This window comes from Brachyhypopomus gauderio, chromosome 9 (assembly GCF_052324685.1).
Source record: "Brachyhypopomus gauderio isolate BG-103 chromosome 9, BGAUD_0.2, whole genome shotgun sequence".
NCBI classification, from domain to species: domain Eukaryota; kingdom Metazoa; phylum Chordata; class Actinopteri; order Gymnotiformes; family Hypopomidae; genus Brachyhypopomus; species Brachyhypopomus gauderio.
In genome coordinates this window covers 12,306,260-12,331,504 of record NC_135219.1, presented here as the reverse complement: position 1 = coordinate 12,331,504, position 25,245 = coordinate 12,306,260, and the positions used below count along the sequence as shown (strand labels likewise).

At 42.4% G+C, this 25,245-nt stretch overlaps 1 protein-coding gene and 2 long non-coding RNA genes across 3 annotated transcripts; 1 reads left to right on the top strand and 2 right to left on the bottom strand.

Annotated features, from left to right (window-relative positions):
- The first annotated feature begins 212 nt into the window (after positions 1 to 212).
- faslg (Fas ligand (TNF superfamily, member 6)) lies at positions 213 to 2,071 on the top strand. Its single transcript, XM_077016213.1, has 4 exons — positions 213 to 551; positions 1,145 to 1,190; positions 1,333 to 1,389; positions 1,636 to 2,071. The coding sequence occupies exons 1-4, from the start codon at positions 234 to 236 to the stop codon at positions 2,034 to 2,036; spliced, it is 822 nt and encodes a 273-aa protein (XP_076872328.1). The 5' UTR covers positions 213 to 233; the 3' UTR covers positions 2,037 to 2,071.
- On the bottom strand, positions 400 to 3,797 carry LOC143522489 (uncharacterized). The gene is made up of 3 exons (XR_013133018.1): positions 2,977 to 3,797; positions 1,603 to 2,074; positions 400 to 521 (listed from the first exon to the last, which is right to left on the bottom strand). It is a non-coding gene; the product is annotated as an uncharacterized LOC143522489 (long non-coding RNA).
- Positions 3,798 to 19,272: 15,475 nt separating this feature from the next.
- On the bottom strand, positions 19,273 to 22,453 carry LOC143522487 (uncharacterized). The gene is made up of 4 exons (XR_013133017.1): positions 21,637 to 22,453; positions 21,442 to 21,511; positions 21,214 to 21,320; positions 19,273 to 19,998 (listed from the first exon to the last, which is right to left on the bottom strand). It is a non-coding gene; the product is annotated as an uncharacterized LOC143522487 (long non-coding RNA).
- Positions 22,454 to 25,245: the final 2,792 nt, after the last annotated feature.

Sequence of the window (25,245 nt, the reverse complement as noted above, 5' to 3'; positions counted from 1 at the left end):
TGTTAAGGGCAGGACATGAGATCTAGTGAAACAGGGAAGAGACAGACAGACGCACACAAGCAGTGAAACAGAGAGGTAGAAATAGAGGAGGAGAAGAAAAAGAAGAAGAAGAAGTGATAGAACGTGGGAGGAAAGTGTTGGAGGTGTTGACCACATTAGACATACTTAAAAAAAAAACCTCATTAGACAAATTCTCGTCCTCGAGTCAGTCAGACACACTGACAGCTACGATCATGAGCGGTAACCGTGGCTACCCGTATCCTCCGGTGTTCACCGTGGATACCTCAGGAGGCTTTCCTCAGCACCACTACCCTCACCATCAGCAGCCGCGGCCGCTCCAGACGCAGGGCGCAGGGAGAGGTGACCCTGTCCTGGTGCCCTGCTGGACGTTCCCTCCAGCCCACACCCAGTTCAAGAGGAAGAGCTGCAGAGGAATGACATCCGCTGGTGCCACGCTCCTCGTCATGGTCTTCCTCACTGTGTTTGCTGCACTGGGACTTGGAGCCTACCAGATCTGGAGGCTGCAGACAGAGGTTGTGCGGATGAAACAGGTGAACTGTGAACTGAAGTTTCTTCTTTTCTCCCCAGAGTTGGCTACGAACAAAAATTCTCTTATAGCACATTTTTATATATTCAATTTGTCTGAATCAATTTTCTCTTAATTCAGTTCAGTCTTACAAAAGTTAGACATGACTTTAATTTAGGAAAATGAAGAAAAATTTCAGTCAATAACTGAAATTATTATTCTTATTAAGCAGTTTTATTAGACTGTTGACCTACTGTTAATAGATGATAATACTAAAAGAAAAGAAAATATGAAACTTGAAACATGAAAACTTATTTATGTAGTCCTTTTCACCTTAACATTTTGACATTTGACTAGACTAGAATCAAAAGAAGAAGAGGTTGTGGTCACCAGTCCAGCAGAACAGGATATCCTTTATTCAAATGAGACCCCTATCAAACAGGAGTCCCAGCTATTTAAGAAAACAATCTAAGTCAACGTTGACCATAAATATATGACCTGATGCATCTTCATCAGCATATTAAATCACTTTTGTGTTTGCATGTTTGCATAGGCCGATCTAAAAATGTCACACATATGATAACAGTAGTCCTCATTTTTCGCTTTCTTTCATGACAGGAAATGCATATACAGAATGAAAGCGGGGCACCACAGAGGCTAGTGGGTGAGCTATTCGTTTTTGAACTTGACTCTGCATATCACGTTTCATCTTCTTGACAGCTACAAAACCCAACAAAGATAGCAGTGACAGACTTCACATGTCTGATCATTTTTGCCTCATCTTTTTAATTTTTTTTATTTTGCAGGGACCCAGTCAGAACACGTCGGTGAAACCAAACATACACAAGCTGCACATCTAATAGGTAACGTCTAATTTGTTAACACCTTATCAACCTCTTCCATTTACTCCATTTACACGGAAGCTGCACATCTCTGCTGTGGAAGCGTTCTCAACTAGCTGCACCGCCTATCTGCAACCCTAATCTTACCTCCATGACTAATGTTCAAATGTTCAAAATCATCAGTGTTCATCTAAACCCAGATTAGGGGATTCTGAACTCATCTGTAGAACCTACCAGTAATGTTGTCTTTCTCTCACATCCACTCAGGGAAAATCCAGGACAAAGCATCAAAGACCTTGAGGTGGGAACAGAGCCATAGCCGCGCCTTCACGGAGGGCGTGGTGTACCGGGACGGCGGCCTGCGAGTGAACCAAACGGGCCTCTACTTTGTCTACTCGCGTGTGGAGTTCCTCTCAAACGAATGCCGGTCCAGGGACTCGCTGTTCCACACGGTGTACGTGCGGAGGGACGGACACCCGCTGACCCTCATGAGCGACCACAAGGAGGGCTTCTGCAGGAGCGGAGTGGACGTGTGGACGGCCGGGAGCAACCTGGGCTCCGTCCAGCAGCTCCAGCAGGGGGACTGGGTGCTCGTCAACGTGTCCCGGCCTGCCTGGCTCAGTACCGACCACCACAGCAACTTCTTTGGCCTCTTCAAACTCCCCTGAGCATAACTCCCCTTCTGGCCCTTACGATTAGCTGTTTCCTGGGGTGGGGGGGGGGGGGGGAGGTATCGACAGGAGAAGGACGAATTGAGAATGCTAAGAAAGGGCAGTTAGGCGTCGGTAGGGGCCGAGGGATTGGGAACCCTGTAAAGTCTTTCAGCCTCCGATTCTGACCAACCTGGACTCCACACAGTACCAGTGCCTAATTCTATATCATTATCTATAGTTATGAGTGAAACGTTCTTTTACAAACACCCCATGTAGTGTTTTTCCCCCAGGTAGTTTTTCCCCCATTTTTTTCCTTTTCTGACAATGCATAAATGAAATGTTAAACAATAGATGACATAATTGGCCCTTGGGTTGCTGCAGTGCTCTCGGTGAAGCACCCCATGCATACATGGTGTTATTTCAGTATCCATGTTTTCATCATCTGTATTTCATATAATTTCTAGTATTTTTTCTTCTGAATATTTCTTCAGTGAACACTAAAGTGCTCCTACATGGAGGAGGTGGTATTTATTTTCTTACACATGACTAGACATTTTGTCTGAATGTATTTCAATATAAATGATGGTCATATTGACCCAATAAGTAATGGTATATTAATATATCATTAATAAACCTTTGTTTGAATAAAATAATACTTAATTTTAAACAAATGCTGGCATTTCAAAAGATTATATTTCAAAAGATATTTTGATGGCTATCAAGAAAACCACACAGTAACATTTTACTAGTCAGTTGCCACAAACCCACAGAAACACCTATCTTGGCATCTAAGGGTGTGCTTGTTGTTGGAGGAAAATATGCTAAACATTTTGATATAAAATTTCCATGCCTATTTTTGAAATAACATGCATGAGTCACAACTTTGTTACTTTAGCCATTTCTATCCATATATCACTTGGTGGAAACGTTTTAACACTTTATCTGCTAAACAGACTGTTCGTCTCAAGACTGTAATGTGTAAGTTGACGGCTGCTGAGCTTCTATGTTGCCTCTGGTCTATCCACTTCTGCAGAGTTGCAGTTGCCTTGTCATTTCTGCAAAGACCCTCAGCTTGGCCTCATCGCAACCCTGCAGTTACATGCACTTGTTCTCACACACACACCCACACACACACACACACACACACACACACACTCCAATTTCTGCTATAGTTTTACTTGCAGCTGGCAAAGAACACAGTGTGCTTTTTTCTGTTTCCTTCCTGCTTCATAATGAAGGTATGGGGGCTAAGAGGTAGTGGTGGTGTTGAACCAAACAAGTCTGTGAAATTCAGTCACTCTGTAAACGCTAACATAAATGACCTCATGCAAATGTTTTAATATAACCATAACATTTCTTGTGCAGCCTTCAAAGAGTTAAGATGTGAAGGGCTAATAGGGAGAGGCTAATGGGGTTACCCCACACACTCTACCAATACCAGCACGGAGTGAGACACGGCGTCTCACACCACAGTAAACGGAGGTCTCTGCTGGGCTCCTGAGACCTTACAGGAAATGTTCAGCACCCCTAGGTCTTCTTAGTCCTAATCCTTCTATAGTGCAGTGAGGGGACAAAAAGCAAAGAAACATTTCAGGGAGCCAAGTCAGAATGTCAGCACAACCATTCGACTAGAGCTGACACTATACACAACATCTCTGACATAAACATCAAAGCTTTAGCATAATATAGAAGTTGAAGGAATACATCTTATGTTAGATATATAGTAGGTGGAAACCACATTGAAAATTTGTTTCATTATGACTGATGAGAGCAGAGATTACAAATATCCACATAGGTAAACAGCTTGCAGTCATGGTCACATGGATCACTGTAACTGCTCTATTTATGTTCCTTCTTGTTGCTTTATCTCTGTACCTACACAGAGGCTGTCCTCAACACACCTGCGTCATCTCTTTTCACACCTCACTTTTGCAAGTGTGTGGGACCACGTATTCCACTATACCCCTCATATTCCACTATTCAATGATAATGAGTGGAACAAAACAGTCCATACTCACACACACACACACACACACACACACACACACACACACCCCACACACACACTCAGGCACACCCCCATAGGAAATGACCATTGAGTAGGCTCAGCCTACTACAGGCTTAAAGGTGAGGACATATTTAGTTACCGATGTTTTCTCACTTTTACTTCTGCACAGACTCTGTAATACACCAGCAATAATGCAGCTGTCAGCATGTGGAGAAAACCAGACTTGAATTTACATGTAGGGTGGTGGAAAACCTCTGCAAACACCACAAAACAGATTTATTTTTGTACAGTGGAGTATTTAAGTATTATTTGTAAGGTTAGTTGTGATGAAGGGTAGCATTAATGAATCAGAATCACAAATGATAAAAACAAAAATGAGTTTATATATATAAACACAGGGATATATATATATATATATATATATATATATATATATATATATATATATATATATATATATATATATATATATCCCAGAATCCTCCTCCAAAACTAGCGCAACCCCAGGGTTGCCAACTCTCACGCATTGAGCGTGAGACACACGCATTTGACCGTTTTCACACGCTCTCACGCCACACTTCCGATATCTCACGCCGAAAAAAAATATCCAGTTTATTTACGTCAGATCCACATATATGATTCAATACGTTACTAGTTCGCTAGCTTTGGCGCCATCCACCGGCGATATAACACTGAATCTGTGTCCATTTTACGTTCGCCAACCCCCCCCGCTCAACAAAATACACTCGCCACCGGCTCCAGGTTAAAATCTCACTCCAAGCGAACGTCAAAAGTTGGCAACCCTGCAACCCCCAGGGGACAAAAAGCATTGTCAACTCCCCCCTGTGGTTCACAAGATGCTGTAATAGGTGACACTGTGAGTCAAGACACACATTACCACACCTAGTTTAGTAGTGGACAACTTGCCAGTTCGGATTTCCGTTAAGCTGTTAGTAACGAGAAACTGCAGTAGCAGATGCCCGTGTAAAAGGTACAGCCAAGTCATAACTCTCAGCCCACCCATCAAAACAGAAACTATCATGGAAACATGGCGTGTGTAAAGCGGGATTTCTCAGCCACCGTGCTGCAGCGGCGATAACATTCTGAGAAATAGGTGCATGAACATGCACTAAATAACGCACTAAAATGCTGACATGCTGCTTATCTGTGGCTGGAGACCATTGTCAGGAACACACATCATGTGTCTAAATCATTAAAGGTGACTTTCTCAGATGTTGATAAACCAACTAAAAACCAAACCAAGAAGAATGCTATGTGACTGATCAAATTTTGTCAAAGTTAAGTAATATACACACACCTGTGTTCACCGCCTAAACATGGCAGCGCTGTAACTTACAGCTGTCTTAACCTGTTCCTTATTCTTCATCTACTCTATAATACATGAGACTGCATAAATGAAATCTGGCAAGAACACATGAATAAATGCAATGCATACATGTTTGATTTCATTACCGTAGTTTCAAAAGGCACTAAAGTGTAATGTAGCATAAAGATGCTATGTGTCACTTCACATGAAGAAAATGTGTAAGCCAAAGGAAAGTCTGAAAGGGCTTGACATGCAGACATGTTGTGGATTAACAGAATGACTGGAACATATGCAATATGTAGAAAAAGTGGGAAAAGGTGAAACAACTCCCCCATTATGGGGGTATTTTTCACTGTTGACACAGTCAAAGCTGAAATGAAGGTGTTCTGTGTTTGATTCAACCACATGAAGTATAATTGCAGTATTCACAAGTGGTTTCTCATCTTGCAGTTGGCAGTTGTGGCATAAAGACGAAAGCTGGGCATAACCAAGACGGGTTAAAAAATATATTATAACCAAGCTGCCACAATTATACATGGTAATACATTGTGTTTAACAATAAGGTGCATGGATGAAAGGAATGTATTGACTCAGGTAATTACACCTGTGCATGACATGGGTATTTAAGCCAAACAGAATGTTGGCCCAGTCCACACTAACATGAGTTAACTGGACAATGTTATTTTGTGTTTTGGTTACACTATTGCAGGCCATTTTCTAAATGCGCCCTGTCCACAGGAAAGCGCCACAATGCAAAAAATTAATGGTGACCATGAGAAAAGATAAATGGCGAGAAAAGTTAAAAATTGTTTCCTTGTATGGACAGATAAAGTCGAGCAGCTCAGCATGAAATAAATTCACCTAGTAAGTAAACAGGGTGATGATGGGTTCTTCCATTTTGGAACTGTAGATGTCATGTGATGACCTTATGTCAGTGTTTTCTAAAAGGGTTTTCTAAATTATCCACTTTGAAGATCAGATTTGACAAGTTGCATTTTCAGTGGTGGAAAAAAACTGTTGTAGTGTAGGTGAATGGGCAGAAGATGTGAAAACAACTTGTTTTCCAAATTATAGCCCCAACTGGACTTGTTTGCAGGGCCTACTGCATTGAGTGGGCTGGGCCTCAGTGAGTCAGATGTATCAAGGCAAACCTCAGTTACTGAGGGGCAGTGGGGAGCAATCTCCACGGTAACTGAGGGAAATGGGGAGCAATCCCCACGGTAACTGAGGAAAATGGGGAACAACCCCATGGTAACTGAGGGAAATGGGATGCAAAGCATCTTTATATGATCTGAAGCCAGTATGAAATCAAAATCTTTCACTGGCTATAATAAATATCTGCTGATTATTAAATGTTCAAAAGCAGTAACTGCTTCTCGTGGGAGTGTTTTTAGGTTTTCACCAAGTCATCAGAAATCTTTGATGATTTTTATCCTGCACATGAAAAAGACAAAGGGCATGAGAAGGAAGTGGTAGCTACTGAAGGATGTAAGAATATGTTGAACAACTCCCCCTATAATGCGGTGTGGTTTGCAAACGCCAGGGTTTCTGTGAAGACCACCACTTTTTCCATGTCAACCCCTGTGTGATATAAGTGACTTGTTAGCATCAAAATGTGGTTACAGAGAAACAAGCAATGTCATAAGTTGTTCCTAAGAACAGCAAACGTTTTTTTTAAATATACCTCGGTTATGGTGCACTGGAATGTCTATAAGACATAATTTACTCACCGAACGGTCAGATCGGTTTGAAATCTTGAATGAAACTTCATAGAAACGTGTTTAAAGTAGGAAATGTAGCCAGTGCAATAGTGTTTTTAAGTTTTAGAGTTTAGAGTATTATAATACTTATTTCATTGATATTTTATTATTTTTTTAAATAGTCATTGTCCATTTGAAAGTTCAGTTACAAAAAGTAAAAAAGTCCTTTCATTCTAAAGGGATTTTCAGTGTATGAGTGAATCTTATAAATCTTGTAAGCTGATGAAACGTTTGTCATAAAGTCACATTAATCTGAGGCCTAAACATTTGTCAAATAGTTTAGCTCATAGGACTAGGTAGTACAATCCCTTAAATAATCAGCACTTGGTGAGGGGTTAGGGCTTCAGGAGTAATCGCTTCACAGGGGCCTTCAGGTGGGCACCCTCCTTCTTTGGTGTTTCGTTGAAAGGCCCACAGTACATACGTGTGTAGCCAGCACTTCAATATTGGAGATACAATTCTTACCTGAATAGCAGTCTGAATATGCAATACTTACCTGAATAACAGTCTAAATATGCAATTTGTACCTGAATAACAGTCTAAATATGCAATACTTACATGAACAACAGTCTAAATATGCAATACTTACCTGAATTGGTTTAGCTCATTGGACTAGGTAGTACAATCCCTTAAATAATCAGCACTTGGTGAGGGGTTAGGGCTTGAGGGGTCTTCAGGTGGGCACCCTCCTTCTTTGGTGTTTCGTTGAAAGACCCACGGCACCTCCAGAGGGCTCAACGGCAACATCTGGCATCCCAGATTTGCCCCCCTCTGCTTTTACCCCTCGGTGGTCATCCAGTTGCAGTCCTTTCTTTTCAACCCGATTCAGTTGATAAATCAGTATTTATACCTGCCTCCTCTAGCCCAATCTTGTGAAGTATTGCCATCTTGTTATGAGTGCCTACTGAGCGTATTCCTTGTGAATCATTGATTGTCCTCCTGGTGTTTGATATCATTCTGGTGTTTTGTCTTTTGCCTCAGCCTAGCCCTCTGGTACTTCTGCCTGACCTCGTCAGATTGTGTTCGTCTGTTCCGGACGCGGAGTTCTGCCTCTCATATGCTCCTAGCCTGCCTTTCCCCTCTCTGTCGCCTGCTTGCATGTTTTGCCCTCTTGTTGTTATTAAAGACCTCTGCTCGATACTCTCCACATGGATCCTCATTCACACCCTGACTATCAGACATTAAAAATTGTTATTCTGCAGTACACTTTTATTTACATTGAGCAGCTTCTTTAAAGAATGATGGTCTGGTCATTTTGTGTGAGATATATGTGTTTATGTGTAGCCTTATGCAAATGGTTAGTTAGCAGTCATTGTTATTTGAACATTAATCAACATATTATCGTTTACATTTAGCTAATTAAACTATTTGTTTTATCTTAGCCAGAAAAAACACCCCTGAAAAATATGTAGCTTCTGAAGTTAACAGCAAAGGTTAACAATGCAAAGCCCAAAACATCAGCTTGTCATATAAAAAGTATATCTTAGATCTGGACATAATAGAAATGGACATAATTAGGTACCGTCTGTCAGGGCTAAGAAGACTCCAGGGAATGACTGTGGTTTCTCTGTAAAAATCATTCCAACTTGCAAAAGGTTTCTACAGGAACAGCATATTAGGATGAATCACTTTGGTTGCGAAGCTCATAACCTTGTGAAGTCCTGTTTCTCTGGATACAATGTGCACTCCTCAATCCTGGCAGCCTGAGCCACGCCCTCCCTGAGCTCTCTCTCCTCCCATGGGCATTAGTAGAAGCCACACCTATAAAACCGCCTGGCCAATACTGTGAGGGTCCCTTTTGGTCAAAGGCTTGGACCCCACAAGACCTCTGAAGGGGCCTCCTGGTAATTCACACTTGGCACGTCCCATAGTTGCCTCATCAGATTGAGAGGCACATTATTATGCTAAAAGATGTGATGACCATTTGCGAGTTCACCCTGCCATGATAGGGTGTACTTGGTCTGCAACAGAGTTTAGGTAGGTGTTACATGTCAAATTAAAACCAACATGAATACCAGGAATACTATTCCTCTGCCTCCTTAACTTCTTCCCATAGTGTGTCCTGGTGCCCTCGTTTCCCTAGCTAAGCCCAGTCACTTACTGCCAGAATAATATATCCTACTATTAGACACGTGCAATCGTAACATCAACAGTGAGGCACATTATATATATGTATGTATGGTTTATGTATGGTTTCACTGCATACACTCAATCACAAAGGGCCATGCACATTTGAGAGTTCAGGGGTGAAAAAAGAAAAAATGTCTAGCCCACAGAGATGTGGAAAAAAGTGATGTGGTCAGGTTAATCAGTATTCACTAGATTCTTGTCTTGTAGGTGAGTGCGTGTGTAGCATCCAACGAAACAGCAGAACATAAATAAAATAAAAATAAAAGCTCGACTGCTACAGTGAGGGGAAGATTAACACTGTTACACTGCTACAGTGAGGGGGAGATTAGTGCCATTATACTGCTACAGTGAGGGGAGATTAGCATCATTATACTACTACAGTGAGGGGAGATTAGCGCTGTTATACTGCTAGAGAGGGGGAGGTCAGTGTTGTTATGCTGCTACATTGAGAGGAAGATCAGCGCTGTTATACTGCTACAGTGAGTGGATAATTAGCGCTGTTATACTGCTACAGTGAGGGGAGATTAGCGCTGTTATACTGCTACAGTGAGGAGGGGGATTAGCACTGTTATACTGCTAGAGAGGGAGAGGTCAGTGTTGTTATACTGCTACAGTGAGGGGGAGATTAGCACCATTATACTGCTACTGTGAGGGGAGGTCAGTGTTGTTACACTGCTACAGTGAGGGGGAGATTAGCGCCATTATACTGCTACTGTGAGGGGGAGGTCAGTGTTGTTATACTGCTACAGTGAGGGGGAGATTCGTGCCATTATACTGTTACTGTGAGGGGGAGGTCAGTGCTGTTACTGCTACAGTGAGGGGGAGATTAGCGCTGTTATACTGCTAGTGAGGTGGAGGTCAGTGTTGTTATACTGCTACAGTGAGGGGGAGATTAGCGCCATTATACTGCTACTGTGAGGGGGAGGTCAGTGTTGTTATACTGCTACAGTGAGGGGGAGATTAGCGCTGTAAAACTGCTAGTGAGGTGGAGGTCAGTGTTGTTATACTGCTACAGTGAGGGGGAGATTAGCACCATTATACTGCTACTGTGAGGGGGAGGTCAGTGTTGTTATACTGCTACAGTGAGGGGGAGATTAGCGCTGTTATACTGCTAGTGAGGTGGAGGTCAGTGTTATACTGCTACAGTAAGGGAAAGATTAGCGCTGTAAAACTGCTACAGTGAGGGGGAGATTAGCGCTGTTATACTGCAACATTGAGGGGGAGGTCAGTGTTGTTATACTGCTACAGTGAGGGGGACATTAGCACTGTTATACTGCAAAAGTGAGGGGAAGATTAGCACTGTTACACTGCTACCGTGAGGGGGAGATTAGTGCCATTATACTGCTACAGTGAGGGGAGATTAGCACCATTATACTACTACAGTGAGGGGAGATTAGCACTGTTATACTGCTAGAGAGGGGGAGGTCAGTGTTGTTATGCTGCTACATTGAGAGGAAGATCAGCGCTGTTATACTGCTACAGTGAGGGGACAATTAGTGGTGTTATACTGCTACAGTGAGGGGAGATTAGCGCTGTTATACTGCTACAGTGAGGGGACAATTAGTGGTGTTATACTGCTACAATGAGGGGAGATTAGCGCTGTTATACGGCTACAGTGTGGAGGGGGATTAGCACTGTTATACTGCTAGTGAGGGGGAGGTCAGTGTTGTTATACTGCTGCCGTGAGGGAGAGACAGCGCTGTTATACTGCTACAGTGAGGGGAGATTATTGTTGTTATACTGCTACAGTGTGCATGGGGATTAGCACTGTTATACTGCTAGTGAGGGGGAGGTCAGTGTTGTTATACTGCTACAGTGAGGGGGAGATAGCACTGTTATACTGCTACAGTGAGGGGAGATTATTGTTGTTATACTGCTACAGTGTGCAGGGGGATTAGCACTGTTATACTGCTAGTGAGGGGGAGGTCAGTGTTGTTATACTGCTACAGCAAGGTTGCCAACTTTTGAACATCACTCGGAGTGAGATTTGAACTTGGAGGGGAGGTCAAGTGTAAATTGTTGGGGGGGGGGGGGGGATGTGGCGAACATATATCGCAATTGATCGATCGCCAGTGGTTGGCGCCAGAGCGAACTAGTAACTCATTGAATCATAGATAGGGATCAGAGGTAAATAAACTAGATTTTTTTGAACACGGTCAAATCCGTGCGTCTCACGCTCAATGCGTGAGAGTTGGCAACCCTGCTACAGTGAGGGGGAGATTAGCACTGTTATACTGCTAGTGAGGAGGGGGATTAGCACTGTTATACTGCTATTGAGGTGGAGGTCAGTGTTGTTATACTTCTACAGTGAGGAGGGGGATTAGCACTGTTATACTTCTACAGTGAGGAGGGGGATTAGCACTGTTATACTTCTACAGTGAGGGGGAGATTAGCACTGTTATACTGCTACAGTGAGGGGGAGATTAGCACTGTTATACTGCTACAGTGAGGAGGGGGATTAGCACTGTTATACTGCTAGTGAGGTGAAGGTCAGTGTTGTTATACTGCTGCAGTGCTGTTTAGCTACACTCTCCCCTGGTAACACCTTGCAATCACTAACCTCTTTCAGGTTTCGTCTCCTACAGAGAATATAGTCGACCTGTGTGCATCTTCCCCCACTCTTATATGTTACCCTGTGCTCTTCCTTTTTCTTAAAGTAAGTGTTAACTACAGCCATCTTTATCCTTTTAGCAAAATCTACCACCATTTGTCCTTCCGTATTCCTTACATTAACACCATATCTACCCAACACCTCCTCATCACCACTGTTCCCTCCACCAACATGTCCATTTAAATCTGCTCCAATAACCACTCTCTTCTTTAGGAACCTGCAAAACAACTTCATCTAACTCTCTCCAGAATTCTTCTTTCTCCTCCACATCACAACCATAAGCACTGATGACATTCATCATCACCCCATCAATCTCTAACTTTACACAGATCACTTACTTGCTTTACCTCCACTACACTCTTACTAAACTCATCCTTCAGATTACCCCTATTCCATTTCTCTTCCTGTCTACACCTTGATAGAAGAGTTTGAAGCCACCACCAATGCTCCTGGCCTTGCTCCCCTTCCACTTGGTCTCCTGTACACACAGTATATCTATCTTCCTCCTCTCCATCGCATCAGCTAGCTCTCTCCCTTTACCTGTGAGCCCACATTCAACATACCAACTCTAACCTCCACTTTCCTGCTCTGCCTCCTCTCCTTCAGCTTCAGAACCCTCTTCCCCCCTCTCCTCCTCCTCCTTGTCCCAACAGTAGTCCAATTTTCGCTAATGCCCTGTTGGACAACAGGTCGTTGTTAACCTTCCTGATGTAACCCTCCCTATTTATCCGGGCTTGGGACCAGCACTAAAATACACTGATGTGTGCACCCTAGTGGCTAGGTTAAGATTTGGTTTGGTTTCTTGATCAGAAGTTTAATATCCACTAATTTACAGGATTTGGGCATGTGACCTATTGTAATGGATGAGTTAACTACCGTTAGAAGAGGTTCAGTTACAGCTGGTAATACCTCCTTTAATAATTTTGAGGGAACCGAATATAGTGTGCAAGTAATACAATTTAATGATGAAATTATTTTCTCTAATTCTGATTGTGGGAGTGGATGAAAAGCATCAAGTGTTTCTCCTAATTTTAAATTTAAATAAATATCGACCAAACCAGATGACATACCAGTTGGACTGCTAATAAAAGGTTTTATATTTTGTCTAATATTGTCTATTTTATTATCAAAGAAATCAATAAATACATTACTAGTGAGGTTTACTGCTAGTGAGGAGGAGGTCAGTGTTATTATCAGGGCTCTCAAGTCTCACGCATTGAGCGTGTGACACACGCATTTGACCGTCTTCACACGCTCACACGCCACACTTCCGATTTCACACGGCGAGAAAAAAAATCTAGTTTATTTACCTCCGATCCATATCTATGTCGCCCTCCACTGGCGATCAATCGCGATATACAAACCCCCACCCCGCTCAACAACTTACGTTCCCCCCCCCCCCCCCCCCCCCGCTCAACAATTAACGTTCGCCACCCCCCCGTCAACAACTCTCACACTCTGACATGAATCCAAAACTCGAGAGCCCTGGTTATTATACTGCTACAGTGAGGGGAAGATTAGCACTGTTATACTGCTACAGTTCCATTCCTATATTTGTGTCACCCATGACCATGTGGAGCCTACCAGTCAAGACACCACGATGCACCATAATAAACTCGAGTCGAGCTTCTAAACCCGTTGCTACACCTCAGCCTTAATTAGCCTTCATCAATTTCAGCCTTAAAGGAGAAGTCACATGACCCCCATTCCAAGTGTTCGTCTGTCATTACGTCTGTCATTACCCTACACCCCCCATACTCAAATAGTATGTGGCCCGCGGGCCATCTATTTCTGAAAAGTGTTTTTTTTTTTAGGAATTTTTTTTTCAATCGGACTATACGCTCTTATTTTGAAATCGCTCATGCGACGATGCCGGGGATTGCCTCTATGGCAACAACAAACAGGTAGCAGATGGCCGAATGCGGTGGCCACCTAACCTAAAAAAAAAAAATTTGTGTGATTCTCATTCAGATCAATGGGGAATGTGTTTTGTGTTTACATTGGAGAGTCTGAGGATGGTAGCTGGGCCCATGATGGTTATTGGGCCAAGGAAGGTAACTGGACCCATGATGGTAACTGGACCCATGATGATAACTGGACTCATGATGCTAACTGGACCCATGATGGTAACTGGACTCATGATGCTAACTGGGCCCATTGTAGCTGGATGCCTCATTGAAGCTGAGAAATGCAATACACCCTTCCTTCCAGATGACATGCCCATGAGATACACCATGACATGCCCCTGAGGTACACCATGACATGCCCCTGAGGTACACCATGACATGCCCCTGAGGTACACCATGACATGCCCTTGAGATACACCATGACATGCCCCTGAGGTACACCATGACATGCCCTTGAGATACACCATGACATGCCCCTGAGGTACACCATGACATGCCCTTGAGATACACCATGTCATGCCCCTGAGGTACACCATGACATGCCCTTGAGATACACCATGACATGCCCCTGAGGTACACCATGACATGCCCTTGAGATACACCATGACATGCCCCTGAGGTACACCATGACATGCCCTTGAGATACACCATGTCATGCCCCTGAGATACACCATGACATGCCCTTGAGATACACCATGACATGCCCTTGAGATACACTATGACATGCCCTTGAGATACACCCTGACCTGCCCCTGAGATACACCATGACATGCCCCTGAGATACACCATGACATGCCCCTGAGATACACCATGACATGCCCTTGAGATACACCATGACATGCCCTTAAGATGCACCATGACATGCCCTTGAGATACACCACGTCATGCCCCTGAGATACACCATGACATGCCCCTGAGATACACCATGACATGCCCTTGAGATACACCATGACATGCCCTTGAGATACACCATGACATGCCCCTGAGATACACTATATAATCCCCCTGAGGTACACCATGTCAGACAACATGAAATCCCCATAGATGTGCTCCTTTGTTACCCCTCCAACACCAGGTCACAACACCGAGGAGCACTAATCAGACCGGACGTCCTCTAGTATGTTAAATCCTACAGACACACACACAGAAAAAGTTTATTTGTTTCAGTATAAAAGTATAAAGCTGATTAATTCTGAAATAAATTTCACAATATTCTAATTTTATTACCAGCACTTGTATATACACATACACATATACACACATAAACACCTACACACAGAGAGGTATCCTCTTTGACTCATCATAACATAATACAAGTGTTGATTCCTACACCAGTTTCTGTGTTTTTTTATTTGTTTTGCCCAGACAAACCTCTCCGCTTTCTTCCATACTCCTACCCGGTTTCTTTACAGCAATTTTTCCAGGTCAGCTAAGAGTCACAGGCCTCAGTCATATCTATATATAGATAACAGTTCATATTCAGACACTATTGCTTCTCGATTCATTTGCCTGAATTTATATCTGCGGTCCACTTCAGTGCTCATTTCCCTGATTTAAATGAACGTGCATCTTTGAATGTGTTTATAGTTGATGAGAAACAGTTAGACTCCGTCTTTGCTAAAGGTGGGAAGTCTTACTATCTACTCAAGTCTCCTGTGTTCAGGATGTTGTAAACCCAAAGATGTTAACAGGAATTGTTGCCTAACGGCTAAATAGGTAAAACACGCACAACACAATTGTTGTCCAGATTTTGTGCTTAAACAACCTTTCTGCGCTACGCGTAACAGGATTGCATGCCTGCTGTTACCAGAGGTGTCAATTCCAGGTTCAGAAAGTAAAAGTCCTCACCAGGATTTTGCTCAGGCTTCCTGAATTGTGTTGATTCCACTAATTTTACCTGGATTGCATTAATTAGAAAATCTAGCAAGCTTGAGTAAAATCCTGGTGAGGACTTTTACTTTCTGAACCTGGAATTGACACCTCTGGCTGTTACAGAGAACAAGAAAAAGGGTCAATCATGGTTGCCATGACCACTTTATTTCCCCAGGATCTCTCATGCGAACGGCTGAGAAGCCGGCTGTGTATGTTTCCTTTGCGGTTCGGATTTTATGCGCCTCGTTTTATTATCATTTTTATCAGAAAAAAACAAACCACTGAGTGCTTCCATCCTGTGTGTGCACGCGCTGAGTGTGTGGCGGTGAGCAGGAGTCACTGGTTTGCAGACAAGCGCGTAATCAGCTGTTCTGGCAGGATCTACCACGCTTGTTCCCCAGGCTAAACGCGCTCCTCCTGGGCTTGTCCCCCAGTCTAAGCCCGCTGCTCCTGGTTAGAGACGCTTTCCGCTCTCCCCCAACTCCGAGGGAGGCCTGCTCGAATATACACACGTACAGCAAGAGACTTCGAGGCAGTGAGGAGAAGTTGCTAGGTGTGTGCTGAGGAAAGTTATGTAGGTCTCCGCTACAGGCTTGCTTGTCGGATTTTCTTCAGTAGAGGATTCACGTTTATCCATTCATTTAATTTCATGCCATTTTCAGGATTTTAATCTTTAAAAAACTTTATTAATGGTATGTTTTTTTTAATAAATGTTTGCTGAAAATTCTTTCTCTGATATCCACTCAGAGCCCACAGCACCTCCTGGGGGTCTTAGGGCACACTATTCACCAGAGCACCCACTCTCTTCAGTCCCAGACAGTGCTACCAAATCGCTACTGGTGCTCACAGCGCCACCTGGTGTTACAGAGGGCGTGGCACCTTCATGGCCAAGAGCGGTATTGCTCTGTGACGTAGACTATGAAAATAGTGCCACCTTCAGTCTTTGAAGGTAATGACAAACCTCATTCTGCAGCGATGCATGAGTGTACTGTATGTTCAAAGAACTATTATCCAACGACCGTGTATTAACACCATTATATGTATCAGCGTAGTTGACATTTGTGCCAGTCATCTGTGTTTCGATGTTAGAAAGTGGCATGAATTTAAATCCAGCCTGTCTTGACATCATCAGTTTTTTTCATGAATATTTCATAGTTATTATGAGTTGTTTATATAGCACATTTCAAGATACCCAAGGTTACCTTGCACTTAACACACATGTAACTGTTTATTGGACATGCAGAGACATACACATCAGGATAATTCTTTTGAATAACCAATTGGCATAATATCCATGTTTTGGGAAGAAACCAGTGACCCTGGAAGACACCCACACAGACCGAGGGAAGACACCCACACAGACCGAGGGAGGACACCCACACAGACCCAGGGAGGACATCCACACAGACCCAGGGAGGACATCCACACAGACCCAGGGAGGACACCCACACAGACCCAGGGAGGACACCCACACAGACCGAGGGAGGACATCCACACAGACCCAGCGAGGACACCCACACAGACCGAGGGAGGACATCCACACAGACCCAGGGAGGACACCCACACAGACCCAGAGAGGACACCCACACAGACCCAGCGAGGACACCCACACAGACTGAGGGAGGACACCCACACAGACCGAGGGAGGACATCCACACAGACCCAGGGAGGACATCCACACAGACCCAGGGAGGACACCCACACAGACCCAGGAGGACATGAGATGAGATTCAACTTTATTGTCATTGCATATGTCACAGGTACAAAGCAACGAAATGCAGTTTGCATCCATCCGGAAGTGCTTATTCAGAATATAAATATGTAAATATAGAAATAGAAATGTATATATACAGGATATGGGTTAATATACAGATTATGCATGTTATATAGGGAAAAATATACAGTTACAAGTGTAATATGAGGTTTTATGAAGATTATGAATGTACTATACAGATAATTTACAGATAAATGTAATATACAGATTATTGAGGTAGTATAGGTTATTACAGTAATATACAGATTATTAAAAAATATATTATACAGTCAATATACTATGGTGGACATATGTATGTATATATAAATATAATATATGTATATATACAGTTGTGATCAAATTTATTCAACCCCCACTGAAATAAAGTGATTTGGCCAGTTTGACATTGATTTTGATCATTTCAGTCATCTTATTTACAATTATATCAAAGAGGCACTTATAAATTAGACAAACATAACATAATATTTATGATGGAATAACCACAAATGTCTTTACTGTGCTCACATCATTATCAGTTTTATTCAACCCCCTAGTGACATTATTTTTTAGTACTTAGTACAACATCCTTTTCCAGTTATGATAGCTTTCAAGCGTGAAGCATAGCTTGACACAAGTTCTTGCAGCGACCTATGGGTATCTTAGCCCATTCTTCATGGGCAAAAGCCTCCAGTTCAGTCACATTCTTAGGCTTGCGCACTGCAACTGCCTTCTTTAGGTCCCACCAGAGGTTCTCAATTGGATTTAAGTCTGGTGATTGCGATGGCCACTCTAGAATGTTCCAGCCTTTCATGTTCAACCATGCTCTAGTGGACTTGGATGTGTGCTTCGGATCATTGTCCTGTTGGAAGGTCCAACGTCTCCCAAGCCGCAGGTTTGTGACTGACTCCATCACATTTTCCTCCAAGATCTCCTGGTACTGAAGGGAATTCATGGTACCCTGCACACGTTGAAGCTTTCCTGTACCATTAGAAGCAAAACAGCCCCAAAGCATAATTGACCCCCTGCCATGCTTCACAGTAGGCCTTATTGTCTGAGCTGAAACTTCAGTGCCCACATCTGACAGGTCTTTTTTCAGTTCCTTAGCAGTCACGCGGGGATTTTTCTCCACATTACGCTTCAGGTAGCGCACAGCAGTCGCGGTCAGGATCTTCTTTCTGCCACGACCAGGTAACGTTTCCACTGTGCCCTTTAACTTGAACTTGCGAATGATACTTCCGATAGTGTCTCTTGGAATATTTAACAACTTCGCAATCTTTTTATATCCATTGCCATTCTTGTGAAGAGCAATAACCTCTTCTCTTGTCTTCTGGGACCATTCTCTTGCCTTCACCATGCTTGGAAACACACCAGTAGATGTCTAGAAGGAGCTGAGTATCACAGTCCTTTTAAATCTGCCTAATTGGTGCTTATCATGCTTGATTGCTGCTCGTTGACATCCACAGATGTTTTCAATACCTGATGGAAAACACTGGAATGAACCTCTGTTCTTAGGAGTGGTAGTCGTAAAGGGGTTGAATAATTGTGTCAATTATTGTCACAAAAAGGCCATTTAATACTTTATGACAAAAAAAATTGATGCTATCTTAGTTGCATTTAGTTCTTTAACAAGTCCTTGTAAGATTTCATTATGAACACAATTACAAATGTGCACTGAATTCCATAAAACCCTTCGCAGCATTGGGGGTTGAATAAATTTGATCACAACTATATATATATATATATATATATATATATATATATATATATATATATATATATATATATATATATATATATATATATATATATATATACTGTATGTATGTATATTATATACAACGGAGAACTGGTAGTGACGTTTTAAAGTGTTCGGTGATGTTTAATGTATGTGTTGGGGTTCAGGCCAGTGTTATTGTTTGAATTCAGGAGGCAGAGTTCAGGAGTGTGACAGCTTTTGGAAAAAAACTGTTCCGGTACCTGGTGGTCTTAGTCCGGAGGCTCCTGTAACACCTCCCAGAGGGCATGAGGTTAAAAAGTTTGTGTGCTGGGTGGCTGGGATCCTTGATTATTTTCCAAGCCCTTTTCATTCACCGCTTCCTGTAGATGTCCTCTATGCCAGGAAGTGGTGCTCCAATGATGCGCTGGGTGATTTTCATCACCCTTTGCAGCGCCTTCCGGTCTGTGGCAGAACAGCATCCGTACGATACTGTGATGCAGTTGGTCAGGATGCTCTCAGTGGTGCAGCGGTAAAAGTTCACCAGGATGTCTGAGGTCAGGTGGTTCTTTTTCAAAGTCCTCAGAAAAAGAGGCGCTGGTGGGCTTTTTTAACCAGCTTGGAGCAGCTGGTCATCCAAGTGAGATCTCAGAGATGTGGACACCAAGGAACTTGAAGCTGTTCACACGCTCCACAGCCGTCCCCTTGATGTGGATGGGTGGATGTGGGTCAGCATTCCTTCTGAAGTCCACCAGAAGGACCAGCCGCTCAAAGCACTTAGTGAAGATGGGAGTGAGGGCTACCGGGCGGTAGTCATTGAGTCTTGTTGGGTTGGAGGTTTTGGGTATCGGGACGATGGAGGTGGTTTTGAAGCAGTTCGGTACCACAGCATGAGCTAAGGACAGATTGAATAGATTGAATATTCATCCACACAGATACAGGGAGGATATACAAACTCTACATGAGGACTTGAGCTTAACAGACCAGAGACAGAGACAAACCTGCTCACGACCTCTCTGCACTTTAACCAAAACAGACTGACATGTACAAAGTGCTATTTCATAATACCAATACACATCTCTGAAAGCAGAGTCTAGTCAAAAGTTTAGTGTAACTCAGAAGTTTAAGAGAGTATTTGTGGTTATGGTTATTTTAAAATTATGGTTTAATCATATATTAAACTATGGTTTAATCATCATGCAAATGTCTTCTTCTGTCTCTTGATAACTATTTATGCTGCTCTAATTAACAGCAAGTTGAACATTTAACTAGTACACATTTCTCTGATGTCCACAAGATGGCAGTGTTGTTAAATCTAAGCCTATTTTAATCCGACATGTAAAACAAGTATTGTAGATTCATTTGCCCAGCACTGATACACAAATATGCGGTGTGTCAAAATGTGTAAAAATGTACAATAAATGAAATGATAAATGAAAACGAATCAGTATGACGCATGGGTCCACTTTCTTAAAAAAAAAAAACAAACCATACAGTAAATGAAAGAAAAATGATCAAGATAAACAGGATGGGTCCCATATCACTTTGACGTCATCAGTGCCACCGTCTAAAGCAGTTTGTGCTCACGGACAAAATGACTTCATTGCACATTTGTACACAGACTGATAGTTAAGTTACTGTTACCTCTCCCTCTGCAGTCCACACAGGTTCTTATCCACCTTCTGTGGTGGATAAAGTGTTTCTGATAAAGTGGGAAACCTGAACTTTCGGATTCTCATAATAAGTTCACCTAGTCCTTCTTCAGCAAAGAGTCAGTTTTTGTTTGTCGAGTTAACTGAATCACTATGGTGAAAAAAGCTTGGTAAATTCAGCATGAATGTCTAACAAATGTTTAGACACTGTGCTAAACATTTGTTAGATTATTTATTATAGACCACATTTTACGCTGAGGCTTATTTCATACTTTGCAGTTCCGTCATCTTGAAGATGTATAGACCAGATGTTTAAAAAGGTTGATAGGGAATATCTCAGCAATACTTACAGTACAGCCTGTAACTATAGCTGAGATATTCCCCATCAACATTTCTGAGAACAAATGTAAAAGTAATTCTCACATGCACAATTTGAATTTAACTAGACCTAGACTCACCATGCAGTTATTTTGTAATAACTCATAGATCTTTTTTGCCATAGAACAAAGGTATTTACACCACATCTGTGGATATCCTGGAACTGCAGATTATCTTCTTTGTTTATCTAGGATTCAGGTATGAAAACAAAGTGACATCCATTTTATTAACTGTTAAAATTACCATGAAAATTCAAGGCGGGAAACTAGATTCATATGGGTTGATCTAAAGAGCTTTGGTAATAGAACCTCTGGCTGGTGTTCAGGCCTGGTATGGTAGCCCCATGGTAAAAGTCTTGTCAGTGTTCACCTCTGAAACCTGTGAGTAAAATTGGAAGATAAGTGTGGGCTTCCCGAAAAGCCACAGAACTCTACAAGTAAACAAAATCACCCTACAAGAAATCACGCTATATTAGTAAAGAATGTGTAGAAAATAGCACTGACCATAAAACCACAAGATTTATAAAGTTGTTATAACTCAGAGCCGGCAGACCCCTCACAGATTTTGTTCTGCTTGGCCAGTCTTCTGAATAGGAAACAAAATGAATGGGGGAAGAATAAGAAAAACAGAAAATGGTATTTTCTGTACCATGGTATTTACTGTATAAGCCACCTGACTCCCACATCTCTCCTCCTGCTGATCATGAAGAATTCCTGTTGGTCTACATACTGCACCAACACCAAAGAAGTGTCGCACTTTTCCTGATGTGATTCAATATCAGGATACGGATGCTCTGTGTAATCAGAAAATACATATTTGTGAGAAAATACGTTTATTGGATCTTTATTGGATCTCACTCTGTTTTCTCACAGCTCACTGTTTTCTCACTGCTCATTCTGTTTTCTCACTGCTCACTGTTTTCTCACTGCTCATTCTGTTTTCTCACTGCTCACTGTTTTCTCACTGCTCACTCTGTTTTCTCACAGCTCACTCTGTTTTCTCATTGCTCACTCTGTTTTCTCACTGCTCACTGTTTTCTCACTGCTCACTCTGTTTTCTCCCAGATGTCATACATTGGTGCTCATGAGAAATTCTGTGCCTTCCATGTTCTCCACTAATACAAAACGGTGGCATACCCTTACATCCATTATGCCTTTCTTTAATCAGACAAGAGGGCAAACATTGAAATGGAAAACTGATCAACTCAGAGGTTTTGTTTGTGGGAATTTGGGGAGGATTTCACACTGCTTACTCATTTCGGGAAGCCAGGCATTTGCAATTGAAAGCTTTTATACAATAGAAGTAAAAGAATATAAATAAACATTTGACCCCTGTTATTATTTTGGCTTAGTCATGGGTAGTTAAAATCTACTCAAGTGAGGGAAATACTCAACATAAGAACGTGAACAACAGGGAAAACCACAGACATCTCAACACAGCTGATTCCCCATTAAGTAACTGAGAAATGCACTGGAATCCTGACACCCATGGCCATCATGACTGAACTAATATAAGATCCTCAAATTTCATTTAATTAAGAATCCAGATAACTTATCTTGTGTGCAGGGGGTAAAATGGGTCCCTTGTAATACTGAATAATCCCTGATATGTCTACTAGGCAGACCTTATGTGTCAACATAACAGCCTTTGAAATGTGTTAAATTTAGCGTTTAGCAATAAGAGAGGATACTGTGGATACATCTGGAGGCCAACAGCATATAAATCACCACCTTAACAAAGACTGGAGACTGGAGGAAGGTCACCGTGCCTACATCGCTGTTTTACTTACATGCGTTACATTTTAAAAATTTTAAGTAAAATTTCTTACTCTGGTGAAAAAAAGCAAAATGGTCAAATTCTAAGTACAATGTCACTCTTAATCTCACCTTTTACCTACACATGCTTCAAAAAATCTTTAAATCCAAATACACCTGCATGGCAGGTTGATAAACCATATAATCAGCATCATGTAGCAGCAAACACATCCCATCTTTTCTTGATGGTTAGCTGCCAGCCCTTCACTCTCAGATCCGATCAGACTCACCCACACACTGCACGACTGTACAATGCTTGGCATGTGTTGGCTTACTTAAACGATTGAGAGGTTTATCAGACATTTCTGAGTGCTTATTCATATAAACTGATGATATGGGCCATTAAGACCATTGCGCCTGTATTCAAAATGTTTCGGTTTTCATCACAGCTGTATTGTCGCATGTGTTTGATGAGTGAAAATGAGCCGCTGGTATGACTGAAACGCGTCTTGAAAGAGAAGATTCCTTTCTTCTGACTTTCTCAAAATCTCTCGGTCTAATCTTGAATGTCAGTGAAGTCCCCCAGTGAATATCTAACATGTCACACACAGGTTGCTGATATTTTTGTGTTCTATGAATGACTGTGTTAAGGAAGGGATATGCCACAAGAACAACATGGCCTCTCCTAGGCTTTTTAACGCAAGGAAATGGGGAGGGGGGGTGTTGGGGGGGGGACAACATTAATAACAATGACTGGATTACCGTACCAGTACTGACTTGACAGGAAATCTTTACCAACACAAGGTGCTAATGGAACAAAAAACAAAATTGTGCAAATTGAGAATTAGTGTTGAATGGTGCTGGTAGCCTCTGGTTCAGCAGACATACAGATCCCATAATGTCTTTAATATCCTCTGTTTAAAGAGACTGTTTTCATAGTTTTCAAAGTGAATTTCACTCTTTTAACTGTCTGAAAAAAAGCCCTTAATCCTTTTAAATCTCTTTGAAGCAACACTCAGTGGCATTTATATATAAGTCCATATTTGTTATGATTGCATCCATGATATTCAGTGGTGAGTGGGGAGTGTAGCTCTCCCATGAGAGAGATGGAGCTAAGGTGTAGCTCTCCCGTGAGAGAGATGGAGCTCAGGTGTAGCTCTCCCGTGAGAAAGATGGAGCTCTGGTGTAGCTCTCCCATGAGAAAGACGGAGCTCAGATGTAGCTCTCCCATGAGAAAGATGGAGCTCAGGTGTAGCTCTCCTATGAGAGAGATAGAGCTCTGGTGTAGCTCTGCTATGAGAGAGATGGAGTTCTGGTGTAGCTCTCCCATGAGAGAGATGGAGCTCTGGTGTAGCTCTCCGGTGAGAGAGATGGAGCTCTGGTGTAGCTCTCCTATGAGAGGGTACTAGTGGCACAGAGGGGAGGGTGGAGCATTTATGAGCATGTGTGTGTGTGTGTGTGTCAGAGAGCACTTGGGCACTGTCAAGTATAGGTTACAGACCTAAAAACACCACAGCGCTATGGTGAGTCAGAAGGGGGAGACCCGGCCAGCTCGAGCCAGAGAGAGTGGTCCCTGCGCTCAGGAGCACTACCAGAGCACCCCCCACTGTCACCACTCACACAAACAACAACTTCAATGGGGTTACTGAGCTAAAAACACCCACTTGTTTTTGGAAAGATGCTCTGGTTCCCAACACCTCCAGCCCCCTGCACACACACAGGGGCCGCCCCACAGCGAGAGGATGGAGGGATACATTTTAAATGTGTTTTAACTTAGTTTGTTTGTGTTTGTGTGTGTGTGTGTGTGTGTGTGTGTGTGTGTGTGTGTGTGTGTGTGTGTGTGTGTGTGTGCATGCGTGTGTGTGTGTGTGTGTGTGTGTGTGCTTACACTCAGACTGCATGTGCATGTGTGCATGAAAAAGTGATTTCCATGAAAGTGGTTGTTTACATAGTTGCTAGTTTCACTGTGCTACCCTGTACAATAACCAGCACAGGCCCATAATGACTAAGCAACCTAAAAAATGCCCCAGATTGAGACCAGCAGAGTTCCAACTAGACTTTGTAGGTGTTCTCTGCTTCGTGGTTCAAAATCCTTATCTGAAAGCAGGCCTTTTGCAATGCTTTGTGGCCCCTTTAATTTCTCAAAAAAAAAATAAAAAATAAAGAAACTGGCAGATTCTTTATATATATAAATGTTTGTCATTCGATCTAACCTACTTATTTTTGTTTAATCTAGTAAATCTTTGGTGTGAATGGTGGCTCACCATAGCATGTGGGCCTACTACAGCATTCTATAGTACTGTAAAGCGTTTTACAATTACCTGTAGCTTTCACGTGTGAACCTTTATAGTCTGCAAA